The 21384-nt window shown below is 40.7% G+C and overlaps 1 protein-coding gene across 18 annotated transcripts in view; it reads left to right on the top strand.

Annotated features, from left to right (window-relative positions):
- The window catches only part of ANKS1B (ankyrin repeat and sterile alpha motif domain containing 1B), a gene marked incomplete at both ends in the record, with an annotated part of 1184520 nt that overhangs the window by 869768 nt on the left and 293368 nt on the right, over positions 1 to 21384 (top strand). For all 18 annotated transcript variants that reach the window (XM_082634609.1, XM_082634606.1, XM_082634608.1 and 15 more), the window contains one exon: positions 3337 to 3489. In XM_082634609.1, coding sequence (XP_082490735.1) covers positions 3337 to 3489 — 153 coding nt within the window. The remainder of the gene's footprint in view (positions 1 to 3336; positions 3490 to 21384) is intronic.

The raw sequence follows: 21384 nt of genomic DNA, 5'->3' as shown, positions 1-21384 counted from the left end.
CTTTCCACCAAATATTTCCCTCCCTCTCACCTCCTTAAGGTTGGTCTGGGAGAACTTGCCTCACAGGAGGAACCAGATTTCTGAGCAGTCTGCAGAAACTGATGTGACATTTCTTTTCCAATCCTGCCTTCAACCAAGCTCAATTGACTCTCTCGTTACTATTTTTAATGTTATCTCAGACATATCCAGTAGCTTTCCAGTTACGTAAAATATTGAAAATTCAGTTCCTATACATTTAAGCCTCCAGTTTTATTTTCTCCCCCCACCCCTACCCCATTTTAGGCTTCCGCCAAGGGACTGGTACCTCTCTCTTTTCTGATTCTAAATTCCCTAGTGCTAGAGAAGGAGAGATTGGGGGGAAGGCATACTTCCTTATACTTGACTGGGTTTGGTTTGCAGAGCTCTGGTGAGTTTCCCATCACTGTTCTTTGGCTAATGCTGATCATCAACAACCTCTGTGTGGCAGGTGGCCACTGGCTGCTCTCTCAAAGGAATGGAGTGTGAATGCTTGGGGTGACCTATGGGGACCCTACTGCACAGTTCTCTGGTATGGGACATCTGACTCTACCCCAGCTTGATTCATCAAGATTCTCTAAGCTTGTCCCCAGTATCCACTGCTGGGGTGATCAGCTTCTTGGATGGCTAACAGCAAGACCTCCCTGCCAGGCTATTAATTTCAAAGCTAATGAGTCTCTCTTCCTTCCTTCTTCCCCTTTCTCCAGTTATTTCCTTGTGTCAACTGGGACAGCCAGGGAGTTTCCTAAGACTGGGGTGATTATTCAGGGTAGCAGAGTTGGTTCAACCACCTCTTAATAAGTCCTGGAGAATGCCCCTGGCCCCAATATTTTTGTAATTCTCTGTAGAATATGGAAGTGTTTGATACCTTTGAGCTTCTGCTTTGGGTCCTAGTTGCCAATTTTACACATATATATAGTATCCGGTTATTTGTAACTGCTGCTAAAACTTCATTTTGCAACTCCTGAGGTGTCATTTACATTTGTAACTACTGTGTAATAAACACTGAGTTAAGTGTTATGTGAACAAACATTTAATGAGTAGCTAAAATGAGTCAGTCAATGTAAGAATGAAATACAAAAGTCTGATGTAATTCAGACCCCAGTGCAAAATAATGAATTACGTGGCAATATTAAAACAGAGGACAGGGCTTCCCTGGTGGCGCAGTGGTTGAGAGTCCGCCTGCCGATGCAGGGGACACGGGTTCGTGCCCTGGTCTGGGAAGATCCCACAAGCCATGGAGCGGCTGGGCCCGTGAGCCATGGCCACTGAGCCTGTGCGTCCAGAGCCTGTGCTCCACAGTGGGAGAGGCCACAGCAGTGAGAGGCCCGCGTACCGCAAAAAAAAAAAAAGGAGTACATACCATCCCAGAAGAAGAAAAGAGAGAAAAAAAAAAGGTAGAAGAGATACTTGAAAATATAATTGCCTTGACCTTTGATTGATCATGGCTAGGAAAAAAAAAAAAAAAAACAGCTACAGATGACATTTTGGGGACATTTCGGGAATGTTAATATGGACTATATATTAAGTAACGTAATTTTATCAATGTTAGATTTATTGAGGGTGATGATACTGTGACTGTGTAGGAGAATGTCCTTGTTCTTGGGAGATGCTCCTGGAGTATCAAGGGATGAAGTTTCATGATGTCTGCAAATGGTTCAGGAGAAATGTCTTTCCAATGGTTCACCTAAAATTTAAAAAATTAGTGTTGTGTGCATGTGAATGAGTGATTGGGTATAGAGTGAAAGGCAAAAGCCAAATGTAGTAACATTTGGTGAATTGAGAGCCCGGGTATTCTGGAAGACATGGCAGTGTACCACCTGTAACTGCCTTCAGGGAAGGACTTGCCCAGCATCAGGGAGAGTGGTCAGCAGACAGCCTCCAGCAGTCAGCATCTTCAGGGTCTGCCTCCATGGCAGAGAGCCCTCACCAGAGCACGCTACTCCCAGGCAGCAACATCCAGTGACAGAGAGGCAGATCACAAAGGCCCGTTCATATCTGCCCTGCCCGGGACACTCTACTAGCCTAAACTGTGCCAGAGCTCCCCAAATGGTTCACAGAGGTGCCGTCCAGCCCCATCACAGTTCGGCCCTTCCTCTGACCAGCCCTGCTTCCTCATCCCTCCTTCCGCAGATGTTGATCTGTAATAAACACTTTGCACACCCCCCCTCCAAAAAAAAGGAGTGAGGAGAATCTCAAAAATGAGAACACTGCATAGTGGCCGAAAGCCTAACATGTTTGAGATTAAAATCTGAATCCCTGATGCCCAGACTAATCTTTTCTCTGCTCACAAATCAGAATCATACAGATTTCTGTTAATATTTATCTCCTTGAATCTGAAGGAAGAGGAAAATCTATGTTGTATTTTGCCCAGTTTTGCTGTTCCCATCATGAATTTCACTGAAGGATCACATCAAGTTGATGAGGTGCCAGCTGTCCTTAATAACTGAAGTATTAGATGTTATGGTATGGCATGCAAAGCAGCACAAGTCTTAGAAGTGAGTTACTTCAAAAACCAAGAACTGCAAATTCAACTAAAATTTCACATAAAAACCAAAAGACTAGAATAATCCATACAGAATTTGAATGCCAGAAGTTCCTCTTGCTTAAATTACTTTCACACTCCAATTCAAACTCAGAAACATTATGTTGCTGTCACGCTTCTTTGTTCTCCTGAAGTAAAAAAACGAATCTTTATATAGCTGACAAAAAATAGGAATCTGTCTGCCAGCGAGTTCTCTATTCTTGTCTAACATACTGTAGAGTCTATGTAGAACACATGGTCCTTAAACACCCAAAAGCCTCTTCTTTACTGGCTTACCACAGCAGTATGTTTCTCCAGCATGTTTGCACTACCTACAATACATGTCTTGCATAAGCATGAATTCCTTTGGATGCTTAAGGCATGCAGTATTTTCACATGCTTTGATGTTGTGCATATGAGAATTATCATCTACATTTTGGGAGTGCAGCTCCCTGTGCCTTCAGCACTGAATTTAAAACTGCTCGACTGACATCATTTTAAATTCCGTCCAACAGAATGCCAATAATGTCTGCAACAGAAGTTTGACATATTTAGTTCTCTCAAATATGGAGCTGATTTAACAGCTAAATTGGAAATTTCTGGGTGCATTTTTGAAAACTAATTCAGCGTGAAATTATTAATAATTTAGAATTGTGCCTAAAGTATTTTGGGTTTACTTATTTTCTTATCCAGAAAGATCTGTTGCTTCATATCAGGTAAATTTCCAAGATGAATTCTGCTGTTGGAACACAAAGTAAACAGCTTAAATTAATCCTAACGTGATTTTCTAATTACAGATGAGACCCATTGGCCATGATGGCTACCATCCCACATCTGTTGCTGAGTGGCTGGATTCCATTGAACTAGGTGACTACACCAAAGCCTTTCTGATTAATGGCTATACATCGATGGACCTGTTGAAAAAAATCTGGGAGGTTGAACTTATTAATGTAAGTTGGTCTCTTAAAGACACCTTAACGATTCAACACTTGATAATTCCTACCATAGGTGGGTAATTTTTTCTTTCTTTGTGACTCTTTGTACATCCAACAAGGATTTACAGGTATGCCTTTTGTTTTGAATATATGTCTCTCTGATTCTAGTCAAGCTCTACAATCATTGTCTTTTGAAGTTTTAGTGTGGGAACTAAGAGGACTCTCAGGGTGTTTTACATTATTTCAGAAAAACTTCCAAGCAGTTTTGGGCTTTCCATTTTAGGAAATTTTGTCACTTTAGGATATGAACATGATAACAAATAGGCTCCCATTCTATTCTTTGCTCTTATTCATTTTTAAAGATTAAAGTCATCATTTTTAGTTTTTTAATCTCTGTTATGTTTCCTTGTCTCTATTCCTTAACTGCATATATAAACCCCAAACTTGGCCTTTTATAAGCTGCTGTAATATCAACATTTTATTTTCCAGGGCTTACACCTAATCTTAAATTGTTTGTTTTATTCATACACTTGGCATAGATTTTCTATACAAACTGGCCAATATATGTTGCCATGTATTTGAGCCCAAAGAGATCAACCAAATCTGTTTAACTGCTTTTTTTCTTTATAAATTTATTTATTTTATTTTTGGCTGCGTTGCGTCCCTGTTGCTGTATGCAGGCTGTCTCCAGTTGCAGCAAGCAGGGACCACTCCTCGCTGTGGCGCACGGGCCTCTCACTGCGGTGGCTCTCCCATTGAGGATCACAGGCTCTAGGAACGCAGGCTTCAGTAGTTGTGGCTCGCAGGCTCAGTAATTGTGGCACACGGGCCCAGTTGCCCCAAGGCATGTGGGATCTTCCCGGACCAGGGCCCAAACCCATGTCCCCTGCATTGGCAGGCGGATTCTTAACCACTGCGCCACCAAGGAAGCCCTGTTTAACAGATTTTGATACTGATCATTTTCTCATTTTATTTTTACTGCTCTTTTATTTCTAATGGCATAAAGGAATGAAAGAGATGAAAAGATAGCCTAATTATCACGCCTTCATATTTTATTTGGTATCATGAACATTTCTTTTCAAAAGTGAGAAATCATTTAATCTTTCAGAGAATTTCTTAGACTTAAGTTTTATATTCTAGTAACTGAAAAAAAAGCATTCATAAACTGAAAGACAAAGCAAATACATTTCTGCTGGTTTAAAAGCACTCTGTTCTAGTCTTTATGACATTTTCTCTCCAAAAGTCCGGTCTCTATGCACTGAATGTTATTAATTATTTTAGATTATGGTTAATTAGTAGTAACTAACTATTCTTTGCTTTAAAAGTCTGTCTTAAAAATAGTATCTTTTCTGGAACATCTATAAAAAGTTTAATCTAAAAATCACTTTAAATGGACAAAATTCTTGGCTGCTTCTTCTAATTTGCCATCAGCTACTCTTAGCTTTCTGTTCTTATCCTTTCACAAAAGCTTTCATTATTTCAGAAGGAACTCACTATCTCACTAAAAGCCTCTGATTAATTTTGCTGTTAGTCTGAGTGGAAGCAACTGAAACTGTATTGCTTTTTAGCTGCATCAAGGAGGTTTTAGTTTTCCACTGAGAACTGGACACTCATTTTATGGCTACTCTTAGCCATTTACTAAAGGGGGATCTTCCACAGATCAAACAAACATGCTTCCAACTAAGTTGCTTTCTAGTCAATGATAAATATCTCTGTGTAACAGCTGAATAATATCGCTCCCCACTGAAGAATGAATACTTTGGGTAGATAACACATGAGTCACTCACTTAACTAGTATTACCAGTAATCCCTCATTGAAAAGAACAGATTCCAATAGAACTATATTATAAAATGTTTTCATTGAAGCAAGGATCATTAAAACAAGACTATATGTCTCTCAGAATTCAAGTACTGAGGCTAACATTTAAGGTGTGGGCTTGGACCCACACTTTTCCCCAGTGCTATGTGTACCAGCAGCCTAGAGATCCCCGTTCAGTCACTGTGGGACAGGCCTTGTGGATGACTGCAGTGACTGCAGGGCAGTGATGCCGTAAGGCCCCATGTTTAATGCCAAGGCTCAAGGCATTAAATCACTACCCACAGGGCTAACCAGCCTTGAGCTGGGACAGAACAGTGGCCTTTTCCACCCATACTAACTCTTTTTTGTTTGTTTTGTTTTTCAGTTCTAGAATTCCATTTGGTTCTTTTTTTTTTTTAACATCTTTATTGGAGTATAATTGCTTTACAATGTGTTAGTTTCTGCTGTGTAACAAAGTGAATCAGCTATATGTATACATATATCCCCATATCCCCTCCCTCTTGCGTCTCCCTCCCAGTTATTTGTAGTGAGGTGGATGGACCTAGAGTCTGTCCTCCCATACTAACTCTTTTTTTCTTTTTTTTGGCTGCATTGGGTCTTTGTTGCTGTACACGGGCTTTCTCTAGTTGCAGCGAGCGGGGGCTGCACTTTGTTGCGGTGCGCGGGCTTCTTATTGCGGTGGCTTCTCATGTTGCGGAGCATGGGCTCTAGGCGTGCAGGCTTCAGTAGTTGTGGTGCACGGGCTCAGTAGTTGTGGCTTGCAGGCTCTAGAGCACAGGCTCAGTAGTTGTGGCGCACGGGCTTAGTTGCTCCGTGGCATGTGGGATCTTCCCGGACCAGGGCTCGTACCCGTGTCCCCTGCACTGGCAGGCAGATTCTTAACCACTACGCCACCAGGGAAGCCCCACCCTTACTAACTCTTGAAGGTACTTTTGCTGTAATACAATCTGACTCCAATCTGGAGAGAAGTACCTGTCACAAGCATTATATCAGAATCGGAAAACATAGTCATTGTGTTTTAGACCTTGAGGCCAAATACCTTGGGTCTCGAGTACAACATCTGCATCTAATACCAACCCAATATATTTTCCTTAAAGTGAACTGATGGAATTTAAAGTTTGTGATGAATTTATGGGCAAGTTCACACTCTTGAGGAGGCTTTGCAAGTCATTTAACTCCATAAATATACTTATTATGGACAAACTATCTGTACCTTTAGACTTGGAAATCAAAGAACAAAATTTGTACGCCCTTTAGATTTGCTACAGAGTAGTTTATTTGATGGTTTAGGGCTGTTGGGTTTTAAAATGAGAGATAGGCACCATGTATACCTCCTGGCTGACGATGCTTTCAACTGGTCTCAAATTCAAGACTTCATTTATCCCAACTAGGGAGGGAAAGTATCCAAATGTAAGATAATCTCATATATAATATATGGGCCCAGCAATTCTGTATTAAGTACCCATAATTTATTTTTTTACAGCCAGAAAGGAATGTACGGTCACTTTGACTTAGAGCAAAGTCTTTTAGGGCAAGTCCCATCTTGAACCTTTGTAATGAGTGGCTAGTTTTTTTGTTTGTTTGTTTGTTTTTTTTGCGGTACGCGGGCCTCTCACTGTTGTGGCCTCTCCCGTTGCGGAGCACAGGCTCCGGACGCGCAGGCTCAGCAGCCATGGCTCACAGGCCCAGCCGCTCCACGGCATGTGGGATCTTCCTGGACCGGGGCACGAACCCGTGTCCCCTGCATCGGCAGGCGGACTCTCAACCACTGCGCCACCTGGGAAGCCCATGAGTGGCTAGTTTTAAGGAAACCCAATGGCTCCAATAACTTCTATTCTATGTAGAGTGAAGAGAGAAGTGCAGGTGGAGGCTGTCTTTGATATAGAGGTCTATTGAGAAGAAGAGAGGATGAGAAGACTGACTGTTGATGTAATTACAAATTACTTCAACATCATTAAATCGTATTGACTGAGCCTCCAATTTCACATGGTATTATCCTTGATATTAAACAACTAATAATACATTCACATTGAGTATAAATTTATTCAAAGTATTTTCATGAAGAAGTGAAAACTACACAAAGTTGTGACTTGAAAAGTAGAAATACATTTGAAACTGTAATCTTTCAAAAAGTCCCCAAAGATCTTTTTCTTGGTGGAGCACATTAATGCCTTTGAAAAACAAGGTTATTTGAATAACCTAATAAAGGTTTTAGTCACAGAGCTACCCAAAGTATAGGAATAGGGGAGAGTAGTGGAGATCTCATATCTTTTTTTTTTTAACATCTTTTTTGGAGTATAATTGCTTTACATTGTTGTGTTAGTTTCTGCTTTATAACAAAGTGAACCAGCTATACGTATTCATATATCCCCATATCACCTCCCTCTTGCGTCTCCCTCCCACCCTCCCTATCCCACCCCTCTAGGTGGTCACAAAGCACTGAGCTGATCACCCTGTGCTGTGCGGCTGCTTCCCACTAGCTATCTGTTTTACATTTGGTAGTGTATATATGTCCATGCCTCTCTCTCATTTTGTCACAGCTTACCCTTCCCCCTCCCTGTGTCCTCAAGTCCATTCTCTACGTCTACATCTTTATTCCTGTCCTGCCCCTAGGTTCTTAAGAACCTTTTCTTTTCTTTTTTTTTTAGATTCCATAAATATGCATTAGCATACGGTATTTGTTTTTCTCTTTCTGACTTACTTCAGTCTGTATGACAGACTCTAGGTCCATCCACCTCACTACAAATAACTCAATTTCATTTCTTTTTATGGCTGAGTAATATTCCATTGTATATATGTGCCACATCTTCTTTATCCATTCATCTGTCGGTGGACACTTAGGTTGCCTCCATGTCCTGGCTATTGTAAATAGAACTGCAATGAACATTGTGGTACATGACTCTTTTTTTTTTTTAACATCTTTATTGCAGTATAATTGCTTTACAATGGTGTGTTAGTTTCTGCTTTATAACAAAGTGAATCAGTTATACATATACATATGTCCGCATATCTCTTCCCTCTTGCGTCTCCCTCCCTCCCACCCTCCCTGTCCCACCCCTGTAGGTGGTCACAAAGCACCGAGCTGATCTCCCTGTGCTATGCGGCTGCTTCCCACTAGCTATCTGTTTTACATTTGATAGTGTATATATGTTGATGCCACTCTCTCACTTTGTCCCAGCTTACCCTTCCCCCTCCCCATATCCTCAAGTCCATTCTCTAGTAGGTCTGTGTCTTTATTCCCGTCTTGCCCCTAGGTTCTTCATGACCATTTTTTTTTTTTTAGATTCCATATATATGCGTTAGCATATGGTATCTGTTTTTCTCTTTCTGACGTACTTCACTGTGTATGACAGTCTCTAGGTCCATCCACCTCACTACACATAACTCAATTTCATTTCTTTTTATGGCTCAGTAATATTCCATTGTATATATGTGCCACATCTTCTTTATCCATTCATCTGTCTATGGACACTTAGGTTGCTTCCATGTCCTGGCTACTGTAAATAGAGCTGCAATGAACATTGTGGTACATGACTATTTTTGAATTATGATTTTCTCCAGATACATGTCCAGGAATGGGATTGTGGGGTCATATGGTAGTTCTATTTTTAGTTTTTTAAGGAACCTCCATACTGTTCTCCATAGTGGCTGTATCAATTTACATTCCCACCAACAGTGCAAGAGGGTTCCCTTTTGTCCACCCCCTCTCCAGCATTTATTGTTTGTAGATTTTTTGATGATGGCCATTCTGACCGGTGTGACAACTACCTCATTGTAGTTTTGATTTGCATTTCTCTAGTGATTAATGATGTTGAACATTCTTTCATGTGTTTGTTGGCAATCTGTGTATCTTCTTTGGAGAAATGTCTATTTACGTCTTCTGCCCATTTTTTGATTGAGTTGTTTGTTTTTCTGATATTGGGCCGCATGAGCTGCTTGTATATTTTGGAGATTAATCCTTTGTCCGTTGCTTCGTCTGCAAATATTTTCTCCCACTCTGAGGGTTGTCTTTTCATCTTGTTTATGGTTTCCTTTGGTGTGCAAAAGCTTTTAAGTTTCATTAGGTCCCATTTGTTTATTTTTGTTTTTATTTCCATTTCTCTAGGAGGTGGGTCAAAAGGGAGATCTCATATCTTAATAGCAGCATTGTCAGCAGTGGAAATCAAGCATTAACTTTTAAGACATAAGGTATTGCCAGTTTTACAGGCCCGTGTGGTCTAGACTTAGAAAATGAAGTCTTTGTCAATTATTGTTTCCCATATTCCCTAATCTATGCTTCATATTCAGAAGCTGATGTTCCATCAATAGCTCTGTTTTACCTCTGTGTCTGCCATGACCAATAATAACATATTTAACATTACTTTCACTTTTGTATTGATATTTTAGTGTTGTATGAATATTGAGAGAGATTGTTAGGCAAATGTTTCCCTCTGCAGATGCTAGCTGGGTGAATCTCTAGCCTGAATTATAGTCCTCTCCAGAGGCTTGTTAGAATTAAAAACTAGTTAGCAGTGCATAAGTACATGAATTTTTTTTTTTTTTTTTTTTACTCAGAAGGTTACTCAGGCCTTCCATATGGTATTACCAAGTTTACACAACAGTTTTTTACTGCTATTGTAAAACCTCTACAGCTCTGCCAGGGGGAAATTTTAAATAAAAGGGCTACATATTTTCTGCATGAAGTAGGTATGGATAATTATACTCTCCATGAAATAATCCATTTCCTAAACAACAACAAAAACGTATTGCAATTATGAAAAACAATGTTAGTTTATTTTATCACTGTGTACCTACTAAGGGGATTTTGATTAGATGAAATAAATTTGAACACTGCCCAATTTATACATCTGTGAACATCAATGTAGATCACATTATTAATTTCTTCCCATTAGTTTTATCATTCATTTTTTACCAAGGAAATAATTCTAGTCTAGGCTTATGATCTCCTACAATACCGATAATGATAAAAGTACCCAGTGAAGAACAAAATAAAGTTCAGTCTTCAGTGCATTCTTAAATCTCTGCTCATAAGTACAGGAATATCTTTAAAAATCCAACTCTGGCAGTTGGTTGTGTTTTAAATACCTTTGGGTAGAAACAAAATAATTAAGGTAGCAATACCCATATGTGTCCCATGAAAATCATTTGGGCTTATTTTTATAACAGAAAATTGATGAGCAGATCATTTGCTTCTTGTCTAATAGCTGCTGAAACTATACTTACATCACTCTTTTGCTTAGGGCTGTCAAACTTCTTTTTTGTTTTTTCTTTTGCAATGTTGTTGATTCCATTTCTGCCTTCCCAGGGAAATTTTGTGATAGTCTAATCACTTGGAGATATACTAAGAAACTTTCAAAGTTAACATTTTAATTTTATGTTAAATCTTCAATAGTGTGACTTTATTTGCTTTAAATACAGTAGAAATATAGTCCTATCAGCATCAAATTTAGACTCATTACTTGCTTTGATGTTTTTATTTCATGATCAGAATTATAGTCACACTTCTCTCTGCCCTGCCCTCATTGCTATAACTGAAATTAAATTTACTCCCAGAAGTTTTTTTGCATTGTGTCTGTGAGTGTGTGTTTGTATATGTGTGTATTGGATAAATGCAAATGATAACTTATAATCCCAACCAAGAAGAATAATCACCAAATTCACAAATTGCGAGGGAGGAATGGGGAGAAGAATATTATAATTCCATTTCCAGACCAATTATTTTAAGTAAAAGGTTATGCTTTCACTATAGGACATTAATAAATGAGAAAAATATTCATATTTCCACACCAGGGAAGCTACAGTAGTCAACACTTCAAATGTTAACAACTTTAATCAAAGCCGAAGGCTTTAACTAAATAACCGGATATGAGTGTTCAAGTGTAGAGCAAACTTTATGTATGACCTGTGGATTTAAGCATTTTATTTACGCTCATAGACAGTACAGCTGGCTCTTCACAAGCCTTCGGGACAGCTAGACACCGCCTCTGGGCTTCAGACTTTTCCAGACACTACGTGTCAGGTAAAGCCCCTGGACTCTACCGCCCGCACTCACTGCATCTAAATTGCAAGCTCTTCGCAGGACTCTCCAGAGGCTTGCCTCACTTGGCCCAAGTTTTGGAAGAAGCACCCTTCTACGTTCCTCATATGAGATGAACAGTCCTCTTCCAAATAAATAGTCACTTTCAAGTGACTTTTAGCCCTTTCACATATGGCATGGAGATTGATGATGGGCTAAGGCTGGTATTATTGATTCCACTGTCTTTCAGCATGTTTTGTGTATCTGCACCTATCATGCTGCTCTCAACTTTGGAGCATTGACCTAAACTGAGATAAAAGTTACATCACAATAAAATGCACTTAAACACTAAAACTTCATTGGAAGGAATGTAGCTTTTCTTTTGCATTTAAAGTGAATTTACATTCTTACAGTGCCTTGGGATTAATATTATTGAATAAGCACTGCTAAGTGTTGATACTGGAATTAGTAAACACACACACACACACACACACACACACACACACACACACACACATACACAGTGAAAGTAAACAAGGCATTTGGCCCTGAAGAGACAGTCTAGACACTCAGCAACAAACTAATTTCATGAATAACTGAAACCCTCTGATTATAGCTATTAATGACCCATCTCTGTGCAAAAAAGAAAATCATGTTCTGAGTATCTAGAAATTTCTACCTTAAAAAAGTTATTTTAGTAGACACCATTGTTTTTTCCCCGACCAGATTTCATTCACTCTTCTCCTGATTAAAATAGAAGCATTTCAAATTTCCTCTGAAGAAACCACATCCACCCTTCCACATTCCATGCCTGAACATACTACCCAGATCTAAGCCAAGCTCAGCATTCCAGCCTTTTCTCCCATTCCCACAGGCTACAAAGTATTCTTCATCAGGACCCTTATAGCATATGACAGGATTTTCTTCTTTTTAAGGCTGAATGTATATACCACATTTTCTTTAGCCATTCATCTGTTGATAGACATTTAGGTTCCTTCTACTCCTTGGCCATTATGGATAATGCTGCAGTGAACATCAGTGTACAAATATCTCCTTGAGATCCTATTTTCAATTCTTTTGGGTATATACCTAAAAGTAGGATTGCTAGATCATACGGTAATCCTGTTTTTAAATATTTGAGGAACCTCTAAATTGTTTTCCCTGGTGGTTGCATCATGGTCACTATTTCTTAAAATGTTGTTTTCTGCCTGGCCTCCGCTCTCCTCTCCTTTGGAAACTTCAATCACATGTATATTAGGCCATTTAAAGTTGGGCCACAACTCACCAATACTCTACTTATTTCTTTTCATTACTTTTTCTGTGATTCATTTGGATAGTTTCTGTTGCTGTGTCAAGTTCACTTATCTTTTCTTCTTGTGATACCTAATCTGCCATTGTTAACATCCAGTGTACTTTTAATCTCAGAGATTATAGTTTTCATCTCCAGAAGTTAGGCTTCAGTCTTTATTTTCCAGGTCTCTATTTAACATTCTCAATCTTTTCTCTAACTTGTTGAACATAAGGAATGTGGTTATAATAACTGTTTTAATGCCCTTGCCTTCTAACATCTGTGTCGGTTTGGGGTCAGTTTCAGTTGATTGATTCTTCTCCTCAATGTTCTTGGCATGCCTGGTAACTTGTATTGCATGCCAGACGTTACAAATTTTACCTTGTTAGGTACTGGATATTTTTGTATTCCTATAAATATTCCTGAGCTCCATTATCAGACACAGAGAAGCTCCTTGGATATATTTTGATCCTTTCAGGTCTTACTTTTAAGATTTGTTAGGCAAAACCAGAGCATCAGTTAGTCTGTGGCTTATACTTTGCACTACTGAGGCAAGATGCTTCTGAGTATTCTAACAATGCCCTGTGAATTTCCAGGTTTCCCAGTCTGAATAGTGCAGACTACTACCAACCCTGTTTGAGCTCTACATTACTACTTCCACTAATCTTTTCTGGCATTTTTTTTTTAATCTGGCCTCAGATAGTTTCCTCATATGCATGTGCTGATCAGCCCTCTGTCCTCTCTAGTACTCTATACAGAAAAGTCTAGCCACTTTAGTCTCCCTAGGCTCTCACCTCCATCTTCTCAATTCAAGGAGTCTTCCAGACTCCCTGGCTTCTTCTTCCCTGCATAATAGCCTGAGAATTCTCTCAAGATGGTAAACGAGGACAATTTTAGGGTTCACTCTGTTTCTCATCTCTCAGATATCAGTTTCCTTCATTGCTTCATTCCAATGTCTTAAAAAGTAGTGTTTCATAGATTTTGTCTCCATTTTCAGTTTCAGGTGAGAGCAGGGGCATTGGGGGGGGAGATAAATCCGATCCTTGTTAATCCAGAAGCCCCAGTCCATGCTACTTACATTAATCCCTGTAGGCTAGGGCCCCATACCTAGACAACTGAGTCAAAATCTTTGGTGGTGGAATCTGGGCATTGGGAGTTTTTTAAAAGCTTCCCAGGTGATTTTAATATGTAGCCTGGGTTGAAAACCACTGCTGTAATCAGTGGGGAGCCGTTAAAAGGATTTTAATCAGGAGAATGACATGATCAGAAGCAGTAGGCAGGGGCCCGAAGCCGACACACATAAGAAGGAAGGGCTGACTGTGAGGGAAGTAGGAGCTGAGTCAGCCGATTCTGCTCTACAGCTATTTCTAGCCATGAATGTATTAGTCATGACAGCAGTAAAACCTGTGTGCCTCCTTAGAACCTGAGGGTGTCCCTGAATTTGGAGTCCATAAATATAGAGTCAGTTTCCATCATCATAACCCCGTGTATCTAGAAGAGGGCAAATTACAGTCAGTATTCAAGGGAGGCAAGGACAAATACAATACCTTTCAGAAATGCCTTTCAATAGTGGCTAAAATTGTTTCAGTTTGACCCTTAGAAGGCCAAGTCTTGGTTATCTGAAAATGTTACTTACTGTTTATAAAGTAAATGGTAGGACAGACGGTGTGTGTCAGCGTTTCAAATGCACCCTCTCTTCTTTCATCTTTATTTTAGAATCAGGTCACTTGACTTTGAATCCTGTATCTGCCACTCAGTATGTGACCTTAAAAAAGTCACTTATCAACTCTTGGTCTCAGTTTCTCCTTTTTAAATAGAAGATAATAATATCTGCTCCGCTGGCTTCATAGGTTTCCTGTGAGACTTGAAATCACATGAGAGTTTTTATTAGCCATCCCTTTCTCTTCTCTCCCTGTTCTATTTTTCTTTTGCCTCTATTTTTTTCTTTCTCTCTCCCCCAGATCCCTCTCCCAGCATTAGGCTGGGAGCTGGCCAGCTCCCTTGGAGCATGCTTTCACAGCTTAGCTGCCATTTGCTTCTTGCTGTCAGTACTCACTCGTGTTAGAATACAGACAGCCGCCCTGTTTATTGTGCAGACTGTGGCCTCTAGAAATCACTGCTCAACCTCTCTCTTCCACCACTCCCAACTCCAACCCCTTCCCTCTGCCTTAGCCTCTCAGCCTCCCAGCACTGCTTAGTGCTGCTCAGAATATTTCCACTCCTGGAGTGGGTGAATGTGAGAGGAATGACTCTGAGCTTTGTGTAGAAGCTGCAGGATAAAGCTGCAGAGAGCCTTTCCCCTGCCCCCCCCTTTTTTTCTGACTATGCTTAGGTATGGAATTGCTAGTGTCCTTTTTCCCCCAACGACATAGCATTGGTCCTTGACTCTCAGCCACCCAGTTCTATTTATTCTTGAAACAAACAACCTTGGGGCAGAGCAGGGTAGTGGCTCAGAGGACTCAGTGGCTCAGGGGTGTACTTATTCTCAACCTATCATCCATAATCTTAAACCCTTCTAGAATCTGTTCCAAAGTTTCAGTTTGACAATCCATAAGAGTGGGCACTTCTGACTGTGTTTTGAAGTAGTTCAGTATCTCCTTTTCATTGAAACTGCTCCATTTCCATATATAGTATCATTAATTATAATAAAGTCAGTTAATTTTTTATTCTGTATTTTGCTCAGATTTCTAATATGACATGAAGACTTCTGTTTCTTTAACTCTTTTCTGGAGATATTTAGGGCAGAGCCTGTTGCTAAGGAGATTCATTTGCATTGCAGTTAAATAGGTAAATACTGTAAACTGGCTCTGTGCTTTTTAGGAGCTTTGAGAGGGGGAATATTCTAATGAATTATTCTATAGTGTAGAAAATAAAAAAGGAAAAAGTCCTGTACAAAATGCAAATACAACACTTTTCACGCTATCCAGATGGAGAAATGCTTTGGGTCTTCCTTGGGAGAAGATCTGAGATCATACTGAAAAGATAAGCCTCTACCTCCTGAGATGAAAGGAAAGCCAAAGAGGTCTTTTTGTTAGAAGAAAACTATTTAGAATTTTGAAGCCTGATATACAAGCTGCCATGAAAGAGATCGACAATAAATATAAACACTCAGAGTAAATCATAAAGGTTAATTTATCACCGAAGTAAGTACACAAGATTAATGTTAGAATCTACCCATTATAATAATAAGTCAAAGCCGGGGAGAAGAGAGACGAGATAGGTGATTTTGTAGGATTTACATCTGCTTTAAATATGTTTAAGGTTGATTTAGAATTTAAGTTTAGGTATTTTAATAAAGAGATATATTATGTTAAATTGGCTATCTGTGGTCTCAAATTTTTTTTTAACTCAAGCAAAGAGCTGTTAACTTGAACTTGAAAGCATGTAAATTCCTTACTGTACAGACCTTATATCTGGCACCCTGCCGCCACCTGGTGGCAGCATACCTAAAGTACAGGGCCAGTGACTAAATCTAAAAGTTTCTTAAATGCAGAAACACTGCAGAACAGAAATTATTCAGTGCCAGTTTTATATCAATTCCTGTTTCTAATATTAGCATAATAAAACATGAACCAGAAGAGTTTTATTCTTGTGGGCATCAGTCAAACACCAAATTCAAGCACCATGTATCTAAAATTGTTTAACCAAATGGGAAAAACCCTCTACTGTGCATTCTACCAATTAAATTAGTTTGGGATAACAGTGCCCTTTTAAATGTGTGTGTGTGTGTGTGTGTGTTGCATAAACATATATACATATTCTCTAGTAGAGTCTTTCTTAATTTTGCATTAATTGCTTAGGGGGGATAATTAGATTTCCTAAAACTTGAATAGGATCATTACCTTTTTAAAAATTCTACTTCATAGAAGCTGTGGGGGAAAAATGTAATAAGCATTTTACAGTCCTTACCCTCAAAAGAACTTCCAGACTAATGGAGAAGATAACCATTTACATTGGCTGTAAGAAGAGTAGTATTTAGGGGAGCTAAGTATAAAAGTGGTCTTTGCATCCCAAGTTGAAACACAGGGTCTCTTCCTGATTAGGGGGTGGAGGTGGGCAGGAGAAAACTGAGGTGGAGGAACCAGTAGAGTAAAAGGCAAGCAGCAGTGGTAAAAGCACAGGGTCTAAAAAGAGACTTCCAGGCTTTGACTCCCAACTATTTCTTATCATTTTACCACCTTGGGCAAGTCACTTAACTTTCTCTAAGCTTAAATTTCCTTGCATCTAAATTTTGTGTAATAACATTATCTATCTTCTAGGTAATAGTGTTGTCAGGATTAGATAAAATAATGTAGTAAAGCATTTTGCACAACGCTTTGCAAGTAGAAAGCACTCAATTTTTGTTGAATGGAGGCCAAATGGAGGGGCAGCTTCCAAGTGCCTAAAATTTATGGGAAGCATTACCCATCATCCATTGCCACAGCAGTGCTGTGCAACAAACTGTCTGAAAATGCAGTGGCTTAAAGCAATAAGCATTTCTTTCACTCACGAGTCTGTGGGTCAGCAACTTAGGCTGGACTTGGCTGGAAATTTCTTCTGATCCCAGCTGGCTCCCTCACATCAGGCAGGTGGCTCTGATCTGCTGGGGTATGAGCGTCACCTCACCTGGGATGGTCTCAGCTGAGACAAGTGGGGCAGCTTGGCTCTACTTCTTGTGCCCCATCCTCTAACATACCCTCCCAGGCACATCCTATAGCAAAGAGAGAAACAAAAACGTGCAAGCACGTTTTCAGGCCTCCACTTGCCTCATACCTGCCAACAATTGGCCAAAGGAAGCTGTGGTACCAACTGAGAATTAAGTTGAAAGGGGAGGATATATCTCACCTCTTGGTACAATAAGCCGAAATGCACATAGTACATGCCTTGGATGCAAGTCAGATGAAAAATTAAGACCATTAGTTCGATCAATCCACCACAAAAGAGAAGTTTTGATTAGAGAAAGGAAGAGAGAATTTTAGAATTCTGGATGGTCTTATTGTTTCTAAGCCTCCAATCAGAATATGTGAAATCAAAACCATCTCAGAAAATCTGAAATGATTAGTGAGGCCCACAGGGGAAAAAAAAGATTTGGATAGGGCTTAAATGTATGGAGAATTTGTGGACAACCAACATTCAACAACTAGAGTATAATAACTTAGATGATAAACACACTATGATAATGGGTTTGCTAGAGCTATAGAAAGCTGAAAATTGTTGAATTAATTGACCATCAAACAAAATTATTTTAGAAAATTAAATACTGAAGTGTTCGTCTAATGGAGAATCGATTTCTTGCCTTGCTCAGACACTTGTTGCACACTGACCCTTTGTTCAAAGTGGGAATGCAGCAAATACTTTCTTAATTGAATGTGGTTCCTTAGGTAGCTGACGCCTCTAGACAGTCACAGGGACTAACAGCAACAATAGCAATAACAGGAGCTTTTGTACCTCTGTCTTCCCCTTCAGTAAGAGTCAATCTTGCTCAAGATTTTTGTCGTTAGATCTCCTTTCCCCAGTGCTATGCTCTTGGACGGTATCACCTACGAAAAGCTGCAATTGGCACCTTCAGGTATTGACAGATGGCTGCCAAGTACACACCTGCGGCTTTATTCTGGAGGTCCAAGTTTTCGGTTCACACAGCCTCTCAGGGTTATTATCCGCCTTCTCACTGTCAGTGAGGAAGAGGCGCTATGGAGTCATGGGGGAGACTGTGGGCTCTGGTGCTAAACTGCTAGGATTTGCATCCTGGCTCTGCCTTTATTATCATGATTGTTAACTACTATGAACTCCATCTGGGTATGGATGTATTTTGTTCGCTCCTGTATCCCCAGCTCCTAGAACAGTGCCTCACACACAGTAGGTGGCAAATAAATATTTTCTGACTGGCCTAAGGATGGATGCTTATGTGTAATGCAATGTGCCTAAAATATATTGAGATATTTCATCTCACCTTAATGCTATCAGATGCTCACTGTTGCCAACCCCATTTTACAGGTTGCAATGGATTGAATGTTTGTGCCCCCCAAATTCATATCTTGAACCCCAATGTGATGGTATTTGTAGGCAGGTCCTTTGGGAGGTAATTAGATCGTGAGGGCAGTGCCCTCATGAATGGGATTAGGGTCCTAATAAGAAGAAACCAGAGAACTAGCTTGCTGTCTCCATCGTGTGAGGACACAGCAAGAAGCCAGCCATCCACAACCCAAAAGAGGGCCCTTACCAGAACCCGACCACGCTGCACCCTGATCTCAGCCATCCAGCCTCCAGAACTGTACGAAATTAATTTCTGTTGTTTATGCCACCCAGTTTATGGTAATTTGTTATAGTACCCTGAGCTGACTAAAACACAGATGAAGTGCTATCGGAAAAGAACTGGTTGAGTTTTGTTGAAAAAAGCCACCGGTCCTTCCTGTTTCACATTCACAAGTGTCCTGTACCCTGAAAGGAGTTGAACGAGGCTGGTCTTGAAACAGAGACATATCTAACAACAGAATGAGCACCCACAATCTTTTCTCTCGTGTTCTCAGCCTTACAGAGAAATTTTCCAGCAGCGTTAGCCACGGTGGCTGCCTGAGGCAGCTTCATTTCTTCCTAGTGGCGGCCGCTGGGGAACACATGTGGCTCAAGATGAACAGGAGTGCGGGTTCTTTTCTTTTTAATAAATTTATTTATTTATTTATTTATTTATTTATTATATTTATTTATTTTTGGCTACGTTGGGTCTTCGTTGCTGCGCGCGGGCTTTCTCTAGTTGCAGCGAGCAGGGGCTACTCTTCGTTGGTGCGCGGGCTTCTCATTGCGGTGGCTTCTCTTGTTGTGGAGCACAAGCTTTAGGCACACGGCTTCAGTAATTGCGACATGCGGGCTCAGTAGTTGTGGCTTACGGGCTGTAGACCGCAGGCTCAGTAGTTGTGGCACACGGGCTTAGTTGCTCTGCAGTATGTGGGATCTTCCCGGACCAGGGCTCGAACCCATGTCCCCTGCATTGGCAGGCGGATTCCTAACCACTGGGCCACCAGGGAAGCCCAGGAGTGCGGTTTCTGATCATTCACCTGCTGTAAATGATCTGCACCACATACACATGCGGACACACACATACCTGGGGGAGGGGTGCGTCTTTTACCACCTACCAAATGCCAAAAATTAATTACCAACTTCCCTTCAGAAATTGTACTAAAGAGGGAAGAAAGGCTGTGCCTCGACCTACTTCATGCCTTGGTCCTTGGAAGCCTAGAGAGGTAAGATGAGGTGGAAAGACTCCAAGTAAGCAAGCCAACCCCAGGTGGTACCCTTTCCCACACAATCTCCCCCAAAGAGGTAAACAGTTCGACCCTCACATGTGTGTCTCCATGAGACTGGCTGCAGCAGAGAAGAGCAGGTTACGATGTGAAAGCCACCTGAGAGCTAAACCTATCCGTCATTCTCACCTATTGTGAGCTACTGTGATCAGAATATCAGCTGACATATAACCTCACCCAGAAGGGTAGGATTTGGAGCTTTGAATATAGAGAAAGAGAGGAGGGGGATTTAGGACAAACTTAGAAATACAGAGAAGCACCAGAGGGAAAGCAAGCTTGGGTGGCAAAGTGAAAAGAGACTGGACGCAGAGTTAGATGAGCCAAATTCAAGTGTTGCTTCCTTAATGCCTCTGGGGCAAGACGCTTAACCTTTATAACAGGCCTTATGTTTGTTTTGATTCCTCCTCATCACCCCCATCCCTGCCAGATACCAAACTCCTTGAGGTTCTGACCTCAGAAGGCTCAAACTGTATATCCATCCCCTGCACCTTACACAAAGTGAGTGCTAAACAATATTCACTGGTTGAATTTCTGCCAGGGAAGAGTGGGGAAGGATACAGAAGAAGCCACAGGAGGCAAGGTTGTCAGAGTCAAGCTTTACCTCCTTGACAGTGGAGGGCCTGGGAGAGGCAGCCATTTCTGTGACCTGCCCCCCATCTCAGTGCCACCTCTGGGTGCTGCCATCAGCTGCAGATGCCTGGCATGTTGGGTAAAGATGCTTGAGTTGAAAGGCAAACTACACAATATAAGCATTTGTAGAGCCTCAGTGTGTCTAGAAGGTGTATAACTGAGGGTCTGACATATAAAGAAGTACATGCAGTATTTATTTTAGATGAAAATATGTATTGAACACCTACTATATGCCAGGCACTGTTATAAGCTCTAGAAATACAGGGGAGAACAAAACAAAAGTGACAGAGTCCCTGCTTTCGGGGAGCTTACATTCTAGAGAGGGAGGCAGACGGTAAGCAGGTAACAAAACAAGTCAATATGATGTCAGATGGTGGCACATACTATGAAGAAACCTAAAGGAGGGTGAGAGGACAGAAAGTGACTAGATTTAAGGATGGTGGTCAGAAATGACTTCTTTGAGGGAGTGTTACTTGGGAAGAAATCTGAACAAAATGTGAGAATAAACCTTGCAAAGATCAGCATTCCAGGCTGAGGGAACATCAAATGCAAATACCTTGCGCAGGATCATGCTTAGCCTGTTTGAGGAACAGTGATGAAGCCAGCATGACTATAAGAGCACGAGCAAGGGGAAGGCTGGTAGAAGATGTCAAAGAGATAGCTGAGGACCAAGTAGTGTGGGTCATGGATGTGTATTCTAAGTGTGAGTGGAAGCCATCGGAGAGGGTTTGAGAAAGTGTGTGTGACATGGTTTGGTTTATGTTTAAAGGCTCACTTTCTGTGCTGTGGGACGAACAGACCCTCGGGGGAAGTTAGGGGCTCTGACAGGGATGGTGAGAGTGAAAATCTAGCTGAGAGACTTTCCCAGTAGTCGAGGCAA

Source organism: Mesoplodon mirus (genome assembly GCF_964341445.2).
Source record: "Mesoplodon mirus genome assembly, chromosome: 11".
Classification (NCBI taxonomy): Eukaryota; Metazoa; Chordata; class Mammalia; order Artiodactyla; family Ziphiidae; genus Mesoplodon; species Mesoplodon mirus.
The sequence above is the reverse complement of the archived record's forward strand: the minus strand, read 5'-3'. Positions and strand labels throughout refer to the sequence as shown.